General features: G+C 31.0%; 1 protein-coding gene across 9 annotated transcripts in view; it reads left to right on the forward strand.

Annotated features, from left to right (window-relative positions):
• The window catches only part of LOC127732569 (CUGBP Elav-like family member 4), a 146681-nt gene that overhangs the window by 115574 nt on the left and 11033 nt on the right, over positions 1-20074 (forward strand). For 4 of the 9 annotated variants that reach the window (XR_007996315.1, XM_052241629.1, XM_052241630.1 and 1 more), the window contains 8 exons: positions 12281-12409; positions 13539-13633; positions 15316-15459; positions 15922-16087; positions 16662-16811; positions 17611-17646; positions 18637-18723; positions 19845-19919. Coding sequence is in view for 8 of the 9 variants with exons in the window: in XM_052241629.1 (XP_052097589.1) it covers positions 12281-12409; positions 13539-13633; positions 15316-15459; positions 15922-16087; positions 16662-16811; positions 17611-17646; positions 18637-18723; positions 19845-19919 (882 nt within the window). In the remaining variant the exon portion in view is untranslated. The remainder of the gene's footprint in view (positions 1-12280; positions 12410-13538; positions 13634-15315; positions 15460-15921; positions 16088-16661; positions 16812-17610; positions 17647-18636; positions 18724-19844; positions 19920-20074) is intronic. The other 5 variants (XM_052241632.1, XM_052241631.1, XM_052241633.1 and 2 more) reach the window with 5 other exon arrangements.

The raw sequence follows: 20074 nt of genomic DNA on the forward strand, positions 1-20074 counted from the left end.
TATAATAAAAAAAAACATCGCTTACTAAGTTTTTAACATGAGACAGACACGTTAAAATATTGCGGAGTTAAACTAGTTTTTTTTAAGTTCTTAATCTTTATTTTATCTTCATGGATGAAACAAAGGGTACATATATGGAAAACATACATAAATATGAGTTTAGCAAGGCTTTATAATATCGGTATATTATAACAAGGACGTATAACTAACATACGTCCTTGATTATAAACAAAAAGCACATTCATAGGTAAACCGGAACTAAATGTCATGAATAAAGTAGATAAAGGGGTCAGGGAGACAGCAAACCAACGATTTTTTTTTTATTAAACTAAAGTGTGTAGTTTTAAGACTTTTGATCTTCGTTATACCGTCTCTTAAGCTGCTATATTTCTAGTAGAATGTCATGGTGTCTGTCATCGACAGTCGGACTAAAGATGAGATTTTGTATAAGTGCTGATGTAAGTTGACGGTTCCATGCCGGGCAATACAGAAAATTCAAACTTTACATAAATCAGAATGTTGTAACTATAAACAACTAAATATTTAAAATGTTGTTGACTTTATTAGTACTGGCCGTGCGAGACCCTCATGGGTAGTCGAGGTCGTTAACACCCCCCTTTTTAGTAGTTGTTAAGTTCACATTTAAACAAAGTGTCGATGTACTTGTATCTCCCCCCTCGTTACCCAGTTATAAAAAGTTAAACCAGAGTGTCCTCAAGTTACCTATTGTATTTTTTGTTAAAAGTGTGTCAACAACATAAATTATTTCTTTATAACATTATCACCTGGCGTTCGTATATACCGCCTAAGGTTTCATCTTTTCAAATATTTGTAAACTTTTTCAACCATGAAACTGTTAAAAGTTTTTCCAACATTCCAAGTTTCGGCGGCACTCTTAGTTTTTGAGAGACATGTGTTATTTTGGGGGACAGGTGGTTCATTGTTGTGTTAAGGTCATTAGATTTCTCTTTATTCGGCCTTTATGATGAGGTGCCGCGTCTTTGAAGAAGAGGCCCCCGAATACCCCTTTGTCGTCTGATAGCCAAAATTGTCACATAAATTGATCTCATTAGTTTGTCCACACTTAAATTATTTATGAGGTCATTAGTAAACATAAGTCAATCAAAAATAGTGGCTCATCTTATTTCGCATGAATAGTCTCAATTCTATGTTTGAAAGTGAATGTGATCTGTAGAACAGGTTCGAGGTAAATGGCGGTTAATTTTCTCGCTTTTGGAGAAGAAAAAAAACTAATATTGATATTCATTAACTCAGTTTAAAACTTAAAAACACCGGTATTCATAGTTTAATCAATGGTAACAATTATTTTAAAGGAACGCTATAATTTGTTTTTCTTTCAATAAAACATGGATTTTTTTACAAATTTGTCCAATCAGTCCACTTTCCTTCTCCGTGATTAATGGTTCCGAGTCCAAAGAGATCGTATCTCAGGTTTCATGGAATCTGTCGAATCTAAAGCAATAAACTCGCCTTGGATGACCGATGACCCTTCAATTCAAAACCATGTTCATGGAAATGACGGGTCGGTGCCCTCAGAAATATTCCCAACAACGATAATATCTTGGCAAACTTCGGACACGTGCCTAGCACGCGACGTCGCGTGCAAAGCTTGTACTTTTGATGGGAACTTTCAGCGACACTTTCTTTGTGAATATAAATTATAATTTAACCAGGGTTCATATCCCTGACAGCAATATAATTTCATAAATTGATATGTAAGCTGCAACAAAGAGATAATATTCAACTTAAAGGAATACAAGGATATTTATAGAGAAAGTTTGAGAGAAACAATGAGCGTCATATATATACACTTTACTTTTTGTGTGTTTTTTTGCTGTGCATGGACTGATAGTGTGGCATGGATGGGATACCCCATATCCTTTGTTTTTCTGTTAGATTTTTTTCTGTTTTGAGTGATTGATTTCTATGGTTACATTTTCCGTATAACATTTAAATTTTATCTTTTCAACTTCTTTAATAAAATCAATTCAATGGAATTAGAAGGTGAAAGAATTTGTCTTATTTAGTTCAATATATTTGTTATACATGCAACAACACTCTTCCGTTTAACAATGGTCAGATTTTTTTCAAGTATATATGGTTTATTTTAATTTTATATTTTGCGTGTTTGCGTCATTACTTTTTTTACTTTGCTTAAATTTAAAATCTGAATTAAAATGTGTTTTAACAAAATTACATTACAATTGTGTTGTATTTCCACACAACGCTAATCATGATATATAATTATTTAGATATATTTATATTTTTCTAAGTTTAATATTAAATAACTGCACATTTTATTCACATTTACTGTCGCTCTATTTCTTTACGATACGCTTTTATATATTGACTCATAATTGTCGTACACAATTTTTTTTCATTATCATTCAAACCGTCAAAATCAATCGTCGCCAACAAACCATAAAATTCATAAAATCATCAGATGCATTTCAATTTAAATTGTAAATCGATGTCTCACCTGCCGGATATGATAAGCTCCGCCCTATTCTACCTGTCGCGAGCCAGCCACGTGCCTACTTCAATTAAATCCCGTCACCTTTGATTGTCAGATTTAAAAGATAACATTTTTATCAGGTGTCTATCGATTTTTTGACTAATTTCTACAAAATCAGCACAAAGCATATGTTTTTTAATGACTTCGTAATCCGCTTGATTGACCCAACCTTATCACAAAAATCGGTAATGATCTATGATCAAAATAAAGAATATCATTATCTTACATTTCTGACTCGCTGAATAAATCTCGCCATTTCTCACGATGAAGGGAGCACAGAAAAAAATAAAAATGTCGCTTACTCATTCTTTATTTGAACAAATATTTAAATAGGCAGCCTGGTCGATAAAATTAAGAGGTTAGGCAAATTTCCACAATAAGAGTTTCATCAACTTCGTCAAAATCAGAGATATGAAAATAAGATGTGGTGTGATTGCCAACGAGACAAATCTGCACGAGAGAACAAACGACGTGTAAGTAAGCAACTAAAGGTAACCTTACAGCCTTCAACAATGAGAAAATCCCACACCGCACAATCTAATTAAAATATAGAACTCGGATTTCGTTATACTACATATATCCGAGTTCTATATTTTAATTAGATTGCCACACCGCACAGCAAGATATTAAAGGCATCTGAATGACAAATGTAAAACAATTCAATCGAGAAAACTAACGGCCTGATTTATGTACAAAAAAATTAACGAAAAACAATTATGATATACAGCAACAAACGATAACCACTGAATTACAGGCTCCTGACTTGGGACAAGCACAAACTAAATGTGGTGGATTTAAACATGTATGCGGGCGCCCAAACCTTCTCCGAACCTGCGACAGTGGTGCAACAGCACAACGCAAAAACAAACAATACAAAACAAATATGATAAACAGCAACACACGACAACCATTCCATTACAGGCTTCTGACTTTAGACAGGCACATACAGAATATGTCGGGGTTTAACATGTTTGCAGCCGCCCAACCTTCCTCCATACCTGGGACAGTGTTGTAACATCACAAGAAAGTTGTTATTTTAATAATAAAGAGTCTGATTATAGTATATTATTTTTCAGTTTTTTTTACAAATACTTTAATTCAGTGATAAACCAAGCTGTTGAATACAATTTTGTCACGATTTTACCAGTTTTGTTATTCTAAAATTTTGCATTAAATGATTTTTTACCCAATTCTTAAAGCAATAAAAATCTATAAATATCTGCGCAGAACCATAGTTAGTTAACTGGTATCTGAAAGACAATATAGAGCTTCAGTTCTGGAAGAAATTTGGTTTCGTTTAAGAATATTTCGGAAAAAATACATGTACTCAAAATCTTTCAAAAGTTTAGATTTAAATTGTCTTTAGACATACTTATTTGGTTGTGTGCACGTTGAAAGCACCGAACGGTTAACGCCCAGAACCTCAAACCTCATTTTTTCGGGGTTCGTATGGATAGTAAACCCGGCAAATGAATTTTTCGGAGTTCGTATGGATAGTAAACCCGGCAAATTGTAACAAGCCCCTGTGCTCAAACGACAATTTCCGGGGTTCGTATGGATAGTAAACCCGGTAAATTGTAACAAAACCCTGTGCTCAAACGACAAACGTCTAGAACACATAAAGGTAAACGTCTACAATTTCATTCGCAAACGTCTAGAACACAAAACGTCACGAGTATGTAACCGCAAACGACAAACGTCTAGTAAACTGGAATCCGCTTTGTATTACGCCAACTTCCGAAGCAAGGTTGTCGGCTCTCCGGATTTTCTCGAAGTCCTGCGTTTAATTGCCGAGTTTATGAGCTTCGGTCCTTGCTTGGAAGTTGGTATTACGCTACACTCTTTTTATTAAGTTAACTTGCATATATTGCCCCAGTATTTGGCTGATTCGTATATATATTTGATATGAATTTGACTTGAAATTGTACCAGCTAGCAAAGTCAGGAATATTTCATTACATATAGTGTGGAAGTCACGCCATCAGTTTTTATCGCTCTTTGTTTAATTTGTCTATTTACTTTTAGGATTTCGAGATAACTCACGCAATATGTCAGACAAAATAAACTTCATTATTACGTTATCAACAACTTTGGAAACAAATGCGAACAGATTTTGTACCGTTAATACAACAACGAAAAGGTAACACTTGCGAAATAAAATCCGTTATAGCCTCGAACGTAAATTAAATAGAAAAGTGTGACCAGCGCGTGCTGGTCGTCACCTACAGTCAACACCGAAGTAAACAATACTCTACCTTTTGTCGTACGGACAAACAATCCATTAGTACTGATTAGTTAGCAGGTGGCTGCTAACTGACCACTGTGGACTGACAAAAAGTGACCGATGTTACGTCATATCTCATGACAGATGGCATTTGGAATTGGCAGTTCCCAACCAGTCTCTTATTTAAGAACTAATTTGATTCATTAAAAGCGATAGAAACATTTGAAAATTAAATTATTATAAATAATTGAATAAGGCAGTCTCTATTGACATTTTCAATCAAATACTTTTTGACAATATTAGATCATTTTAGGCGAGACAATCGGTACATTTGTATAATTTTAATTTATTCCTATATAAAAATAATGCATTTTGAGATGCAGTTAGTTTAAATTTAACCGTCAATTGATCAGCACTTGACCTCTCACGATCATTCGGTGCAAAACAATTAAAATCTGAATGTCAACCCAAAAAAAAAACTTTATCAAAGTAAAATATCATTGTAGTTTATTTTTGTCCATGTGGGAAGCGGCATCAGATACCGTAACAAATTATAAAGACCTAAATTTCATGTTAGAAACCTGTTGGTTGATGAATATTTTAACACACTGCAGATGTAAATGATTTTTAATTGAAACGTAATAAAAGACCGCATCACTTTTAAATATCATGAAAATTATAAAGTATGAAAGGCATAAATATCCAGAAGAAATATTAGATACATTGAATTATAAGCGTGGGAACTATATTGTTTTTATAAATTTTTAATACCGTACACACGCAATATGGATGAAGTAATGGCGATAATAATGGTTACTGTTAGTAAAAGGCTTCTTGTTTCATTAATTTGTGCAGAAAATGTCATGAATATATTGAAATATATATATTCACTTATTACAATATTTATACAGTAATTCATCATGATTTTTTGTTAACAAAACACGTCAAAGTATCGTCTTCTGACTGGGACTATTATACTAACTTAGTATAATAGTCCCAGCTTCTGATGATATGGAAAACACTTCATAATTTTAGCTTTATCCAGTAACGTACTTTGTTGAATATTTTAAGAAGGGAAATGACTAAGACTTTGGTGTAAAAAAATGTCGCTAATTCATGACTTTTAAAAATAAAACCGTGCATGTTTATATTATGTTTTACAACATGTGCTTAAAGCATGTTAAGGAAACTGAAGAAGCATTGTTTACCAGTACGCGTATAAAATGTAGATAAATACTCTTCTTTTCTATAAATCAATTTTTGATGAACTAACAACATGAAAATTAACGTCTGATATGTAATAATATCTGCATAAAAACGGTTTCATCGATTTGAAATCATTTGGAGAATCATTATCACCTGGTTGCCAAGAAAAATGAAACTGTAAAAACAGACAGGTGTTGAGCAAGAAAATACAAAAATACAGGTGATTTTTATAGAATATTAACCCGCTGGAAGCCACCTTGCAAAAACTAAAAATAGTTCATAGTAAAAAATAAAGCAAAAATACCAAAATACTATGTCATTAATCAAAAACAATCAAATTTCCTGTTTACTATTCAAATATAAATAATTAACTCGATGGAACTTTCATTTCAACTTTCTCGTCTGGCAGCTTCCATAGAGGACGGTTCCATTTCGACCAATCAAAAGGGGTGTGAAAAATTCTTTGTTCGATGGCACGCGACCAGCAAACAAAAGCGATAATGGATTTGCCCATTCAATAATAACGGTAAACCGATTGAATTTACAATCTGTCGGAATATAAAGACTTGGGGTCAAGAAATTTTTGTCATTCTATTTTTTTGAGTGTACAGGGAGCATTTTATTGTTGTAACTCTGTCGTTGTGTGGCTTTTCTAAGTGTGTAAATCTAGCTGTTTAAAAATGGTCGTTGCCGGAGGAGGTATGTTGTTTTAACTAACATTTTAATTTCATCATTTTAATAATTTTCCTTTTTTTGTAAAAGACTAACAACTTTCTTTAATTTGTATGTTTGTTTTGTTGCTTACTTGAATGTTTATTTATGCTTTGTTTAACGTTATGTGACTGCACCTTTTGACGAAAATTCTTTTTTGTTTTATTGATTTAGCTTGAAAATATACAATCTAGATAAATAATTGATAATTCTTGACAATTAGAAATTTTATTCATTTGAGATCTGAATGGTACCGTATTTCACAACATTAATTGATCCAACGAATTTTTGAAACGTAAAAAGTAGAATCTCTCTTTAGGAAGTTCCACTATACGATGAATGAGTATTTTATCAGATTTTGTATAATATTACAAAAAATGTTCTCAATGGGTGCATTTTACGACTGTAAAGTTTAGGTTTGAATGATAAAATAAGAGGAAACGTGTAAACTCAATAAATATGCATGACAGTGCATGCATGTCACTCACAAAGAAAGAATCCTTATATAAATGCATGTAAATATTCAGATTTTATCTGGTAATTTTTCATCATTATTAAGTTTATCGTTCCCAGCGTGATTGAAGTTTTACTTCTGATTGATAAACATTTTCAACAACAAGTGGGGTTCGGCACAGGATTGGAAGTGCTTTTAAGTCCAGACGAATCCCTGCAGGGATAAAGTAAAGATTTCAAAGTGAAAGAGACTGACATTGTAAAATAAACATTTTCCTTAGTCGGATTATAGTTAATGGTTTTATCCACGGGATTTTGGGTATTAGAGTATGAAGTAAGGAAGAAAACAGTTTAAACATTTCTATGTCGGATATCTGTTATAGGACTGTAGGAGAGGAGTTTTCATACAGTAAGGATTTTACTTTAAAAATCGAAGTTTAAAAGTAGTCTTTCAAATTTGATAAACAAAAATCTCTATACCGGCCAGGAATGAGATGTTTATTTGCTGGAGAAGAATGTGCAGTAGTGAATCTTTTAATTCTTGATATGAAAAGGAATTTTAAGCACGCTATCTATAAGACATAAAGTAAGGGAGTTCAAGATTGGGAGTTAAATTAATGATCAGACAAATGCAAAATTCTTGTAGAAAAGAAAATTGATTGGTTTTGGCAGCTGCCAAAATGTTGCTGATGATTTTCGTATGCAGTGCTAAAATCTGAAATAATTGTAGGAAGTAACTTTTGATGTTTGCTCATAAGGAGATAAGGAAATTAAGAAAATTAAACAAGTATGCCCTACAAATTTGTCATGAAAGTCGACAGAACCGAATTAAGCTTAATTTATTTACATAAAGTGTTGAATGTTTTATCTCATGCACGGGTCATGTTGTCTTTATCTTATCTAGTTCAGAAATAATTAGATTAAATAGATTCTAAAAATGACATATGGACGTAAATAATGTTAGATTAAATCAATAGTCATTGTATTTTTTTATTCAAACTTTTTAATAGAGAAAATATACCCTCTATAGAACCCCATTAAAATCGGTAGCAAGTGTCGAAAAAACTAGACGACAGTTGGCCCTCTAATTTAGCCATCTGTTAATGTGTGTTTATTTTTGTATGAATAACCTTTCCGCCGTACTCACAAAGGGGCATGGGTCTATACACTACAAAGAAGAATTGGTTTATACATTACTATTTGCATTTCCAAAATATTAGATTTTAAATATTGCTTTATAATAGGAATACCACATGTTACCGTATAAAGAGGTGCATGTAATTTATAAATTAAAAAGTTTTGAAACTTTTTTGTCACTATCGGTGACGGTTTTTTTTATGGACCAATGATCTTGCACAAATCGGCAGCTGTTCCGTGTTGTTTTTATCATTGTTAAAATATTTTATCTTTATGTTCTCAACAGAAAATACAAATCATTTAAAAAATTCAAATTAAAAATTGAGAAAAATTACGATTAAAAACAGGCATTCAAGTCTGGTACATTTTTATAAAATCTAGTTAAATTTTGATATAAGATGGTTTTTTATTCAATAGACGCCCTTATCTTATATTACATAACATAACTAGAAGAGAACATGAGAGCAATCTTTTCAAATATTTTTTTGATAAAATTTGACCTCGATTTTAAGTTCTTTGTTTTCGTAGCTACTGGCAGATGATTTGCATGGCAGATGTGCCGATTTTGTTTATGAAAAGGGTATTTGTTATAAATCTGGAAGGATATATTTGGATGTGCGCCACCTCTCTTAAAAGTTGGCCTCGCAAATGAATGTTATTTTATCCAGCGATTCAGTTTTAATTAAACTGCCATTACATCAAGGGGTTTCTGGTTTAACAGAAATTTACTTTTGCTTTTAGTGAAACCAGATGCTTCATTTTAAACGAGCGGTAAAAATAGAAAAGAATTTTTGATGAATGATCCGGCAAATATGCCCTGTAATTTCAATTTGACGATACCGTAATTAGCCAGGTATGAACCGCATCTTTTTATAACTTCAAAGTAGCTACGTACGGTTATTGTATGTGTTACCCTGTATGCACAGTAAATACCGAAAATTCAATGGTATACTAATGTCATTGATGTATCCACGTTACCAACAGGACAAAAGGTATCGTGGAAATATTTTCAAGACGTGTTGTTTTCATTTTTCATCATCTGAGACATCATGGAAATTTGGTCTTATAAAATGCAACCTAATAAACAATGCAATGTAAAAAAAGAGAAACATTTTTTTTTTAAATCTAATGTGTAGTGTAAGAAGCGCATTTCAGACAATTTTGTTCTGGAAATTTCAAAGGCAGATGTTAGAAAAGATATAGAGGAAACATACACTTTGAAAATATATGAGTATTGACCATATTCTAGAAACAACTACCCTTTTATCCACGGCATCGAAGCTGCCACGATTGTACCTGAAAAAGGGATTAACATATTCAACTTGTATTCTCAGTATAAACGAACTTTAATCTCAGCAGAATACTTCATGCTGTCTCTACAAGTCTTTGATTTATTGGAAAGAAAGAAATCTCAATATCTGGCTGACGATAATAGTTGCCAGTCGATCGATCCGCTGGTACTTTAAGATTATAATGACTTTCACTTGCTTCCCTAACTCAATCATTTCTTCATAGATCGTCCATTTCAACGTGACCATCGTTAATGGATCTGTCGTTGTCGTCTTGAGGCCCTAGTTACATTTATTTTATAGAGGTATACGATGGGCTCAGATGTAGAAATTAAAATGCAAATATGAAAAAGCAGTGATACCGTAGGTATGCTCGACTAACAAAAGTTTGAGGAGACGTGTTTTAGTTAGTGAGTAGATATTATGATATCGAGGAAACGTATTTTAAAAGACTGTCGAAGGTCTTCGCTGCGTATCTTCATTGGGTGGAGAGTATGTCGAAGGTCTTCGCTGCGTATCTTCATTGGGTGGAGAGTATGTCGAAGGTCTTCGCTGCGTATCTTCATTGGGTGGAGAGTATTACGCGTATAATTTTGATAGTTTATTGTTGGTACTTGCAACACCATGTTATATATATATCGCTTGTACCCACGCACTTGTTTGCTTAAACTTAAAGACAAATGTATACTCAGTTTGTTAAAGGATCGAAATTTAGATACACAAACAAATTAAATCCATGTGTCAAATTTAGAACTAAAATCAAAGAATATTTACTTGGTAACTAAAATAACCCCTATTTCGATCCTCTTATAACGGAACCATTCCATCACTGAATAATAAACCGTATTGATTTTTCCGAACCCGATCAATTCTTATTCCCAAAGCCGACTCGGAAATTATAATGCTTCTGGGTTTGACAATATTGCATCCAAACTAATGAGTCATTGATTTGTACAACGCACAATTACGGTCTCCAAACCATTAAATCAGTAAATGTCAAAAACATTGAGGGTACCTGTGTTCTTTTCTATTTTAGATAAATAAGAATCATTTGTTTAACATGGGCAAACGCGTTGAACAAAAGAGATATTTTTTTCAATCATGTAAAAAAATAAATAAACTTAAAACTTTACGAAGTAAAACGTTGATAAATTTCTCATGTCTAATAGGAAATTAAATCTTATTATTATAAATCTTACATTATTTTTTTGTTTGTTTATTCGCTCTTCGTGTTAGTAATAAGTTTTGGATTATCAAATATTTGACCTCTTACATCACAGAAGAGACATTTATGAGGGGCCTGATGGGGGGGTCTCATCACAATTCACGAGTTGATTTTTTTGTCAATCACGATTCACAGAAAATAAATTTCAATGATCACGGATCACGAAAATATAAAAAAAAAATCTGAAGAAAAACGGATCACGATAGCGAAAATGCGTCGATCACGAAGAACGAAAATAACCCATCAGGCCCCTCATTTATTGTCGAAATGTGTATCTGATGCCGTACAATAGGAACCGTTAATGTTTTTACACTGAGTTTCTTTAATATGAATTTCAAAATCTAGACTATCTTAAATGTTATCATGTAATGCAAGTTTAAGGGTTCCATGTACTTTAATGTAAAACGTCAACTTTTTTCTTAAAAAAGATGAATCACAGTTAACAATCTGAGACAATAAAGTTACAGACCTGCTGTCATGGAGATGCTTTTTAATAGATACTTTTCAAAATATACATCTTTCTCTCTATAAACATATGTATTATTATTGTTTTGTTTACTACAATAACAACAAGCTGGTCAAGCCAAAAAATGCAAGAAGTATACAATTCTAATGTACGATAATTCCTTAGACATAAAGTTAGTCTCACTTAAAGTCTTTTGAATTAGTAACTTACTGATAGCCGACTATACGGAATGGGTTTTTACCATTGTTAAAGGCCATACGGTGGCCTATAATTCCTTCCTATACCACTTCATTGTAACTCTGTTGGATTGTTGTCTCATTGGCAATCATACCGCATTTCCTCATTTTTTTAATACTTAGTAGTCAAGTTTAACGGACATTTTACCCATTCTTTTTAATTTTCGGATATTATACCTTAGAAGAATTGTGATATAATCAGTGAAATGCATCATGAGAAATTTGTCGTGTCATAGATCTTTCATCACAGAAAGTGAATTGAAGTAAATGTAACTCGAGGAATGGAATAGTTCCAACGAACCAATTACTTCTTATCAACTTCTGATTCATTCGTTCTCCGTGGTTATCGATTGCCTCTGTATATATCTCCTCATTAAGACAGCGTAATTGCTAAATTAATCAATAAATTGATTACATTTTTATATCATCAACCACTTTGCATTGTTAATACAGGTGCTTCACTAGTCCATAGTGTATGATAGTGCGCACACAGTCTTGTTTAATCAATTTTTACTGCGGACGGTATAAAACCGATTTGCAAAACAATCAGACCATTTATATTTCCTTTTATTGATGAAAATATCTACTGAATATTTTATGCTAAATAAATATGTGAAGATCGATTGGAATCGATTAAAATTGTGTTGTTATATAAATATAAAAAATCTCTGTCGTGATTGAAACGGAAAATCGGTGTTATTCCGTCTCTGCTGCATTTTTTCTATCCTCTTTATAACAGGAAGTTGAGTGGGCGGTGAATTACAAATTATTTTATTCGAAGAAAATGTTATTTTACAGAAGATAAAAAACTTTTTGTTGGTATGTTAAATAAGCAACAGACGGAAGACGATGTAAGACAGTTATTCCAGCCATTCGGAACAATTGAAGAATGTACAATATTGAGAGATCAGAATGGTAACAGTAAAGGTAATAATATGTCCTGTATAAATAAAACCTCGTGTTCATTTCTTACACATTTTTCGGTCTTATTTTAAAACTTTAATATTGAACTCCAAAGAGTTTTTAGATGTTTGAATTTTCTTACAGCTAATATAAACAATAACATAATCAGAGACCTATAATACAAGAGATTAGCAACTCCCTTTATTGAAATCTATCGAAATAGCATATAATGTAATAACTATATTTTCACCTTCAGACATATTCCTTTTAATCTGGGAACAGTATATCTATTTAATCATTTTTCTACTTTAGTGTAGAATTTTCCGGATATGATATAAAAAAGGTTTGAAAAAAAACATATCTTGAGAAAATTACTTTATGAACAAATAAATAAATAAAATCACCTAGTATTGGTATGACTGATACTTTACTTCTTTTTTCTTTTTGATAGTATTTATATGATGTTTTAAAAAAATTAATCCTAAATGATTTCTTGATAGGGTATTGAGGTATTATTTCAATATTTTTTGCAATTTTTGAGAAAATGAGAATTTAATTTGTACTGAACACAATATCAATGAAAAAACCAGGGTCGTGTTATATCATGAGAATTTGCATAGTAACCAATCTCTTGTAATATATGTTTATGACAAAATCATTTAAATTGCCAAACCTGCTAATGTAAGTTACTTTACCTTTAAATCAAATCTCTTAATTATAAGAATAATAGATAAAATTATAAGAGAAAAATCGTGGTGAACAAATGCTCTCTAAAGGCTATTGTGGAATTCGGATAAAGGGAATGGAATTTAGAAAAAGGGAATGGAATTTGGAAAAAAGGAATTGAATATGGAAAAAGGGAATGTAATTTCGGAAGTTGGTTACTGACTAGTCATTTGACTCGAAGTACAGACATCAATCAAAATCTCCTTCAGCTTGTCTGATAACATGTTTTTTGGATTATAGATCAATTAACTGATGGATTATTGTAAAAATTAAGAGAATTGGACTATTAAATACTAAAGCCTATAAAGTGAAAAAAATTCATGGAGACCATTACACTTTTCAGAGGCTATGATAAAATCAAATAAGTTCTGTGAAAAAATCCTGCAGAAATGACAAATGTTCAATGAAGATCTACATTTTATTATAGGTTGTGCATTTGTTAAATTTACGACAGCAACGGAAGCCCATTCAGCCATTAGTGCTCTGCACGGAAGTCAGACTATGCCTGTAAGTTTAAACAATGTATGTAAAGTCATATTATTGCACATTTTCTTCTGTTTAAGGTGTTCTCTAAGTTCCATTATTCATATACTATCAATTTATAACAGTCTTTTATAAAGCTTGTTATTTTGAAACTGAGGAGCCAACATCCTTAAAGTCATGTTAAAATTGATTTTTACTGATACAATCTGCTAGTCTTGGAAAGCAGATTTTCTTTTCAGTATTGGTGGATTAGTTTAATGTTTATTTCAAGATGTAATACTATATTTAGTTTTTCTGAGGAATCACAGCAACTGAGTAAATGAACTTAGGGAATATTAAGTGAATTTAATATTTTACCACGATTTTAACTTACTTGGTGGTTAAATACATGTATTTAAAACTGTAGGCATTATTTTTGATAGTAATTTCAACACAATAAAAAACAAACCTTCAATGTATATAATTTTCTTTATTTCAAATTCTTTTATAATTTCTTTTATTTCAAATTTTATTTGGCATGCTTGTTATGACTTTAAATAAAATGACCTTTTTCAAAGCTATGTTAAATTTTTTTCAAACTAAATTCTGTTTATTTTATTCTTACATGATCTATATTGATAAAGTATATATAGCCTTTTTTAATTGAATTTAGAATTTGTTTTTGTTTTGTAACAGATTTTTAACATTATATATTAATGTAGATAAGTGCATATGTTGCACACGAAAACCTTCTCCATAAACCACAAATTATCATTGCTAGAATGCAATTTATGTTTTACATCAACATGAAAACTAATTAGGAGAAATAATTAGATTAGCTAACACAGGGGAGGGTTTTAAACCAGAAATCATCATCTATTAATTAACATAATTGAGGCAAATATTTGTAAGATGCAAAAAAATTGTAAATCATCATGGGTATTTTCTTTGCCTTATAATATTTCCAGCAGTAAGTAGAATCAGGAGTGATATATACATTGTTAGGGTTATTGTATATTTTCAAGATAATCAAGAACTGTTTTTATTTTTAAAGAAATATTTTGTTGTGCTTCTTTAAATGAAAATTAAGTTATATGCTTAATGTGGAATTATTCTTCCTGAAATATATTTTTATGTTTATATATATATATATATGTTTTATCATTTTGTTCTTGGAGACATATAAATGGATATTTGGAAGAGGAATTTACACATGTTGGATTATTTTACACACATTTTTATTGATCCATTGGTTATCAATGTGGACAAGCCTCGTTTTTTTTTAGGAAATTCTGGCAGTTATCTTTGGAATGTTAATTTACTGATATTTAGTCTTTTAAAGTACAAAAATGATGCTGAACACAGTTCCGTTGGTGAAAATATTGAACTTTGGTGATTTAAAATTCATAGACAATCATTTCATGAATTTAATTTATGTTTGTATTGGAAAAATTCTGAGTACTAAGTTCCTGTGCAATTCTTGGAGAATAATGCTGTAACCGACAACTGTGATTTGAATTTCAAGTAGTTCATTTGAATCTTTTGAGAATAATATGATTTGTTTCACTATGGTATTCTATACAGTTTGGATATTGAAAAAAATGAAATTCCAGGAAAATTACTCTTTTAAAAAGGACACATACATGTAATTACTGTATGTTTTTATAATTCATGTAGGTTAGGAAATAAATGAATTATATGGAGATGTGATTAACCTTTGAACTATATTTCTATTTATCTAGGGTGCATCATCTAGTTTAGTTGTTAAATTTGCCGATACAGAAAAAGAAAGACAACTCAGACGTATGCAGCAGATGACTGGTCCCCTGGGTCTGCTGAACCCTTTTGCAATTTCCAATCTTGGTGCTTACGGAGCGTACGCTCAGGTATTGTATTATTCTTTCTCAACTTACAATAAATTTGTGATAAAGAAAAGTTTGAAACAATTTTGAGACATTATATGATGTCTCTATTAGTGTTTTTAAATAAACTGTATATAGAACATGATTATCTTTAATATAAATATTTTTCGTACATTTCAGCATATTTCTATTTTTTTACAAAATTCAAGACGACAAAAATTTGTAAATTTGTACATCTGAAAATAGTACTGTACTATTAAATTTTTTTATTTTGTAGAACTTTCACATGACTATTTAAGAATTTATATTTTTTTATATTTATAAATTTTTATTAAAAAATTTACTATTAGCATTCATACTATTACATTTTAACATTTATGATTAATTAAACTCAAGAGTGAACCAACGCCTGGTGAATCTGTAGTAAGTTAGAGTCCCTGTTGTTACAAGACTTTCTACAATTTATGATTAATGTTACCATTTCAGATTCCACAACAACAAGCAGCACTGATGGCTGCATCACAAGGAGCTTACTTGGCCAGTCCAGTAACCTCTCTGGGTCATATTCCACAGATTGGGGCGCTGGCCGCACCCAATGGTATTTCTACCAATGCACTGACCCCAACTACAGCCACACTGGCTCTTTCAAATGGTATGTCTGTTTTTTCATGCTGACTGAGGCACTTATTTTAATAGTTAACTTCAATACTCTTTTGAAAAAATTGTTATGAAAGATGTTTTCATGTCTCTTAATTTTAGTAATTTATTTTGTATTTTCTAATCCTTTTAGATATTAAGTTAAGTTTGTTAGAGAAATAAATGTTTTCAACAGTCAGATTGCTAATTTAGGGACTTATTTGAAAACATTTATTATAGATTTTCTGATCATATTTTTTAAGTTGTAAAAGAGCAGCCTTAAGAGGTGTCAATATTAACAGTTACTTATTAAATAGTTACATATATCATATGAGTAAATACTGTAAAATCAGAAATTATTGTGTGCGTTTATTATTGCGATCTTTGAAGAATGGACAAAAATGGGAGATTAATTATTGCGATTTCAGGATAATCTCCATAAAGATGTATGTTTCAAAATGCGAGTTCTTATTATTGTGATTCTCACACAGTCGCATTATTCGCATTAATAAAAACTTCGCAGTAATTTCTGAATTTACAGTACACTGGATGGTAAAAAGAATTAATCTAACATTATGTTTGTACTTCAGGTGCTGCTACCTTAAATGGTGCCCCTCCCAGTGTTTTGTCCCCCACATCAATGGCAGGTTTCCAAATGCAACAGGCTAATGGACAAACACCAGAAATTTATGCTAACGGTATTCCTCACTACCCTGGTGAGTGTCAGCTCGTTGACATAGGTATGTTGTAATCACTATCTCCCCTTGATAATTCATTATCTCCCCTTAATAATAAGCTGTCATTTTGAAATTCCATAATTTGAATTCTGTGTTGATAAAATATCATTTTATTTTATATTTTTATCAATTGTTTGAAAAAGAGATGCAGAAAATGCACAGAATAGATAAAAAATGAAAACTTTTGCCCTGGTTCATGCATGTTTGATTATTTGTATGAAGAACTTCATCAAAAATGCAAAAATCAAAAACTTTATTATCATTTTGAATATATTAAAAAAATAGGCATATGTTTTGAATTAAAAAAAAATGAATATTAAGGTAGTATTGGGGGTTAAACATTAAATGGTACTATTTTTTTCAACCTTTGCCAAAATGTAGTTATATTTTTACCAAAAAATTATAAAAAATATCTGTTACTGAGCTTGTTTTCCAGCTTTGGTTGTTAAAAATTGACAAATGTTGTATTTGTTTTCTTTCTACAAATTAAGTATATATCAAAATTGAAAAATTTACCTTGCATTCTTTTGTAAAATTAATTTATCTGAGTAACCTCCCCTTATAAAGCAAATGTTTGACATTTTTGAATCAGTAAAAAAAATATTCAGTATTTGTAATCATAAGATACAATGGCAGGTTATATTGTACATTTAAATGTAAAGTTTCACAAAAAAATTCTTACCAGCATCATTATTTGCTTATTTCATTCAAATTCTTGATCCAAGCCCATACTATCTATTCCAACCAAATAAAAGTCATAGTAATAACACATATTGACTTGATCATTTTTTCCTTAATGTAGGTTATGACCCGCATTCACACTTTCAGACGTTGACAGGTATGTATTGCTCAAAATATAATTGAAAATGGCAGCTTGTTATATAGGGGAGATAACTCACTTTTACACTTCATTATTTTTCAAAAAAATATTAAAAAAAAAAAAATAACAAAAAAGAATCTGATTTTACTCGTCTTGAAAATGAATAAGTAACAAAATATAATTTGATACTTGAATTTTATGTTTACTGCAATACTTCAATATACTTCAAAATTTACTTTATTGTTTGTTATAATGGAATTCAAGACCATTGTTGAACATTTGAAAATTCATTTATTACATTGATTTAATTCAAGCCTCCTTTTACACTAACATCCATTACACTGCTAAGTTTGTTTACTGAAAATTACCAGCAATTCAAATATTTCTTGGGTTAAAACTTTGTTTATGGTGTCTGTTAATATCTTGTATATTAAAATATCTATCTTTATAATTACTGTTTTGATAATTATTTTTGAAAAGCTTACAAGACACTTATTCCTCCAGCTTTAAGGGAATTTTATCATCAATAATTTCAGTGAACAAAGTTTGCTTTTTTTTGCTTTATTTGTGTATAATATAGTCTTTAGCTTGCATGCTTATATATCAAACATATAACCTGAGTATTAATTTATTTTAAAGTAGTCAAGATTTTTAGTGAAAAATGATATGCTTTCTTTAATTTGCTTAAATTCTAAATCTTTTTTTCTAAAATTTCTTCTATTTTAATCACATTTGAAATCTGTATGAAACATAACATTCTTATTCTATTTATTATTATTATTATTATTATTATTATTTATTCAGCTTATTATTTAATTGATACTAACCACGCTACTAATTTTATTTTTATTTCAATATAGATATTACTTTTACTAATCTAGTAACTTATGATTGACAACATTGGTTAGCTGTTGCTAAGTTTATACATGTAGTTATTTTTAGCTTTTCTAACCCTCTTTAGTTATTTTTGCATGTGCTAACAGCTTGGACTAACCTTTTATTTTCTAGCACGTAACATTTCTCTACCTGTTGCAGCCCAAGTAGCCAATGGTGACCCAATCCAGGCATATGCTGTCCAAGCTTATCCAGGAATTGGTAAGTTTCTTCTCTAGGTTAACTGGTTTTCAGTTAAGTATGAATCAGGGAACAACTAGTGTCTACAAAATTGAGTGAATAAATATACTTATCGTGGACTAAGGAAAAATGATATTTTCCACGATATATTTTATTTTATAGTTTGCCAAAGTCTTGTGTACAAGCCTTTTGAAAAGAAATTATACATGAAATGGATGAACAGAGATTTTAGATTTAGGGCTATTCCATTAAAATGTATGTGGGAGGGTAGGAACCATTTTTTAGATAATTTTGCATAATGGTAATAGATGCATACTGAAAAAAGACCCATGACCCACATTCAATAATTAAACTTCCCTTCCTACCCTCCCCCATACATTTTAATGGAATAGCCCTTATGTCAATGACACAGCAACCAAACAACACAGAAAAACAAAAATACATCAAGAGGTAAACATTGTCTTCAACAGTACACTCTTTCAGTGTCTAGCTAAAAACTGTTCTGTTTCAAAAAATATTGTGAAAAAACAGCATCTTTAAAAGAGAGGCGAAAGGTACCAAAAGGATATTCAAACTCATAAGTCGAAAACTAACTGACAATGCCATGACAAAAAATGAAAAAGGATCAAAAGACAGCATACAGAACTTAAAAGTGTTGCCAAAATTTTCCAAAAGACAAAAATCATTTAGGTATAAACAAAACAGATGAGGTGCCTGACTTTGCACATGGACATGCGAAGGGTTGTTTAACTAATTATTTCATTAGTTCAGAAATTAAACTGTCATACTTCAAAACAGTTTTTATAAGTTGTTGTTTTTCTTTCTATAAAAAAATCTGCTTTGCCTGTAAAACAAGGAATTATTTGAATCTGGAATAATTTTGAATTCTGGAAAATTAATGAGAAATTTATGATGAAAACTAACCCGACTAAATAGGGTTAGCCATGCGCGCATGGCTAAGGGGGGTTAGTTAGTTCATACTGAAATGATAGTGAAAGTAAAATTAACCTTAGCCATGCCCGCATGGCTAACCCTATTTAGTTGGGTTAGTTTTTCCTCATACATTTCTAATCAATTTTCCAGAATTCAAAATTATTCCAGATTCAAATAATTCCTTGTTGTAATTGGTATAAATATTTCAGCTTACCCAGCTTTTGGAGCAATTCAGCAAACACTTGCAGCACAAGCCGCATTATTACCTACGGCTCAGAAGGAAGGTAAGCCATTTTTTTATTGTGAATTATCTCCCCTTGATCATCAACAATTGCAAAAATAATATTTTTTTTAGTCATTTTGAAATTGATTGAGAATAAGGGAGAATTATTGACAGCACTAATACTCTTTCCAAAAGATTTGAAATATTTTAGTTATT

Source organism: Mytilus californianus, unplaced genomic scaffold (assembly GCF_021869535.1).
Source record: "Mytilus californianus isolate M0D057914Y unplaced genomic scaffold, xbMytCali1.0.p SCAF_25, whole genome shotgun sequence".
NCBI classification, from domain to species: domain Eukaryota; kingdom Metazoa; phylum Mollusca; class Bivalvia; order Mytilida; family Mytilidae; genus Mytilus; species Mytilus californianus.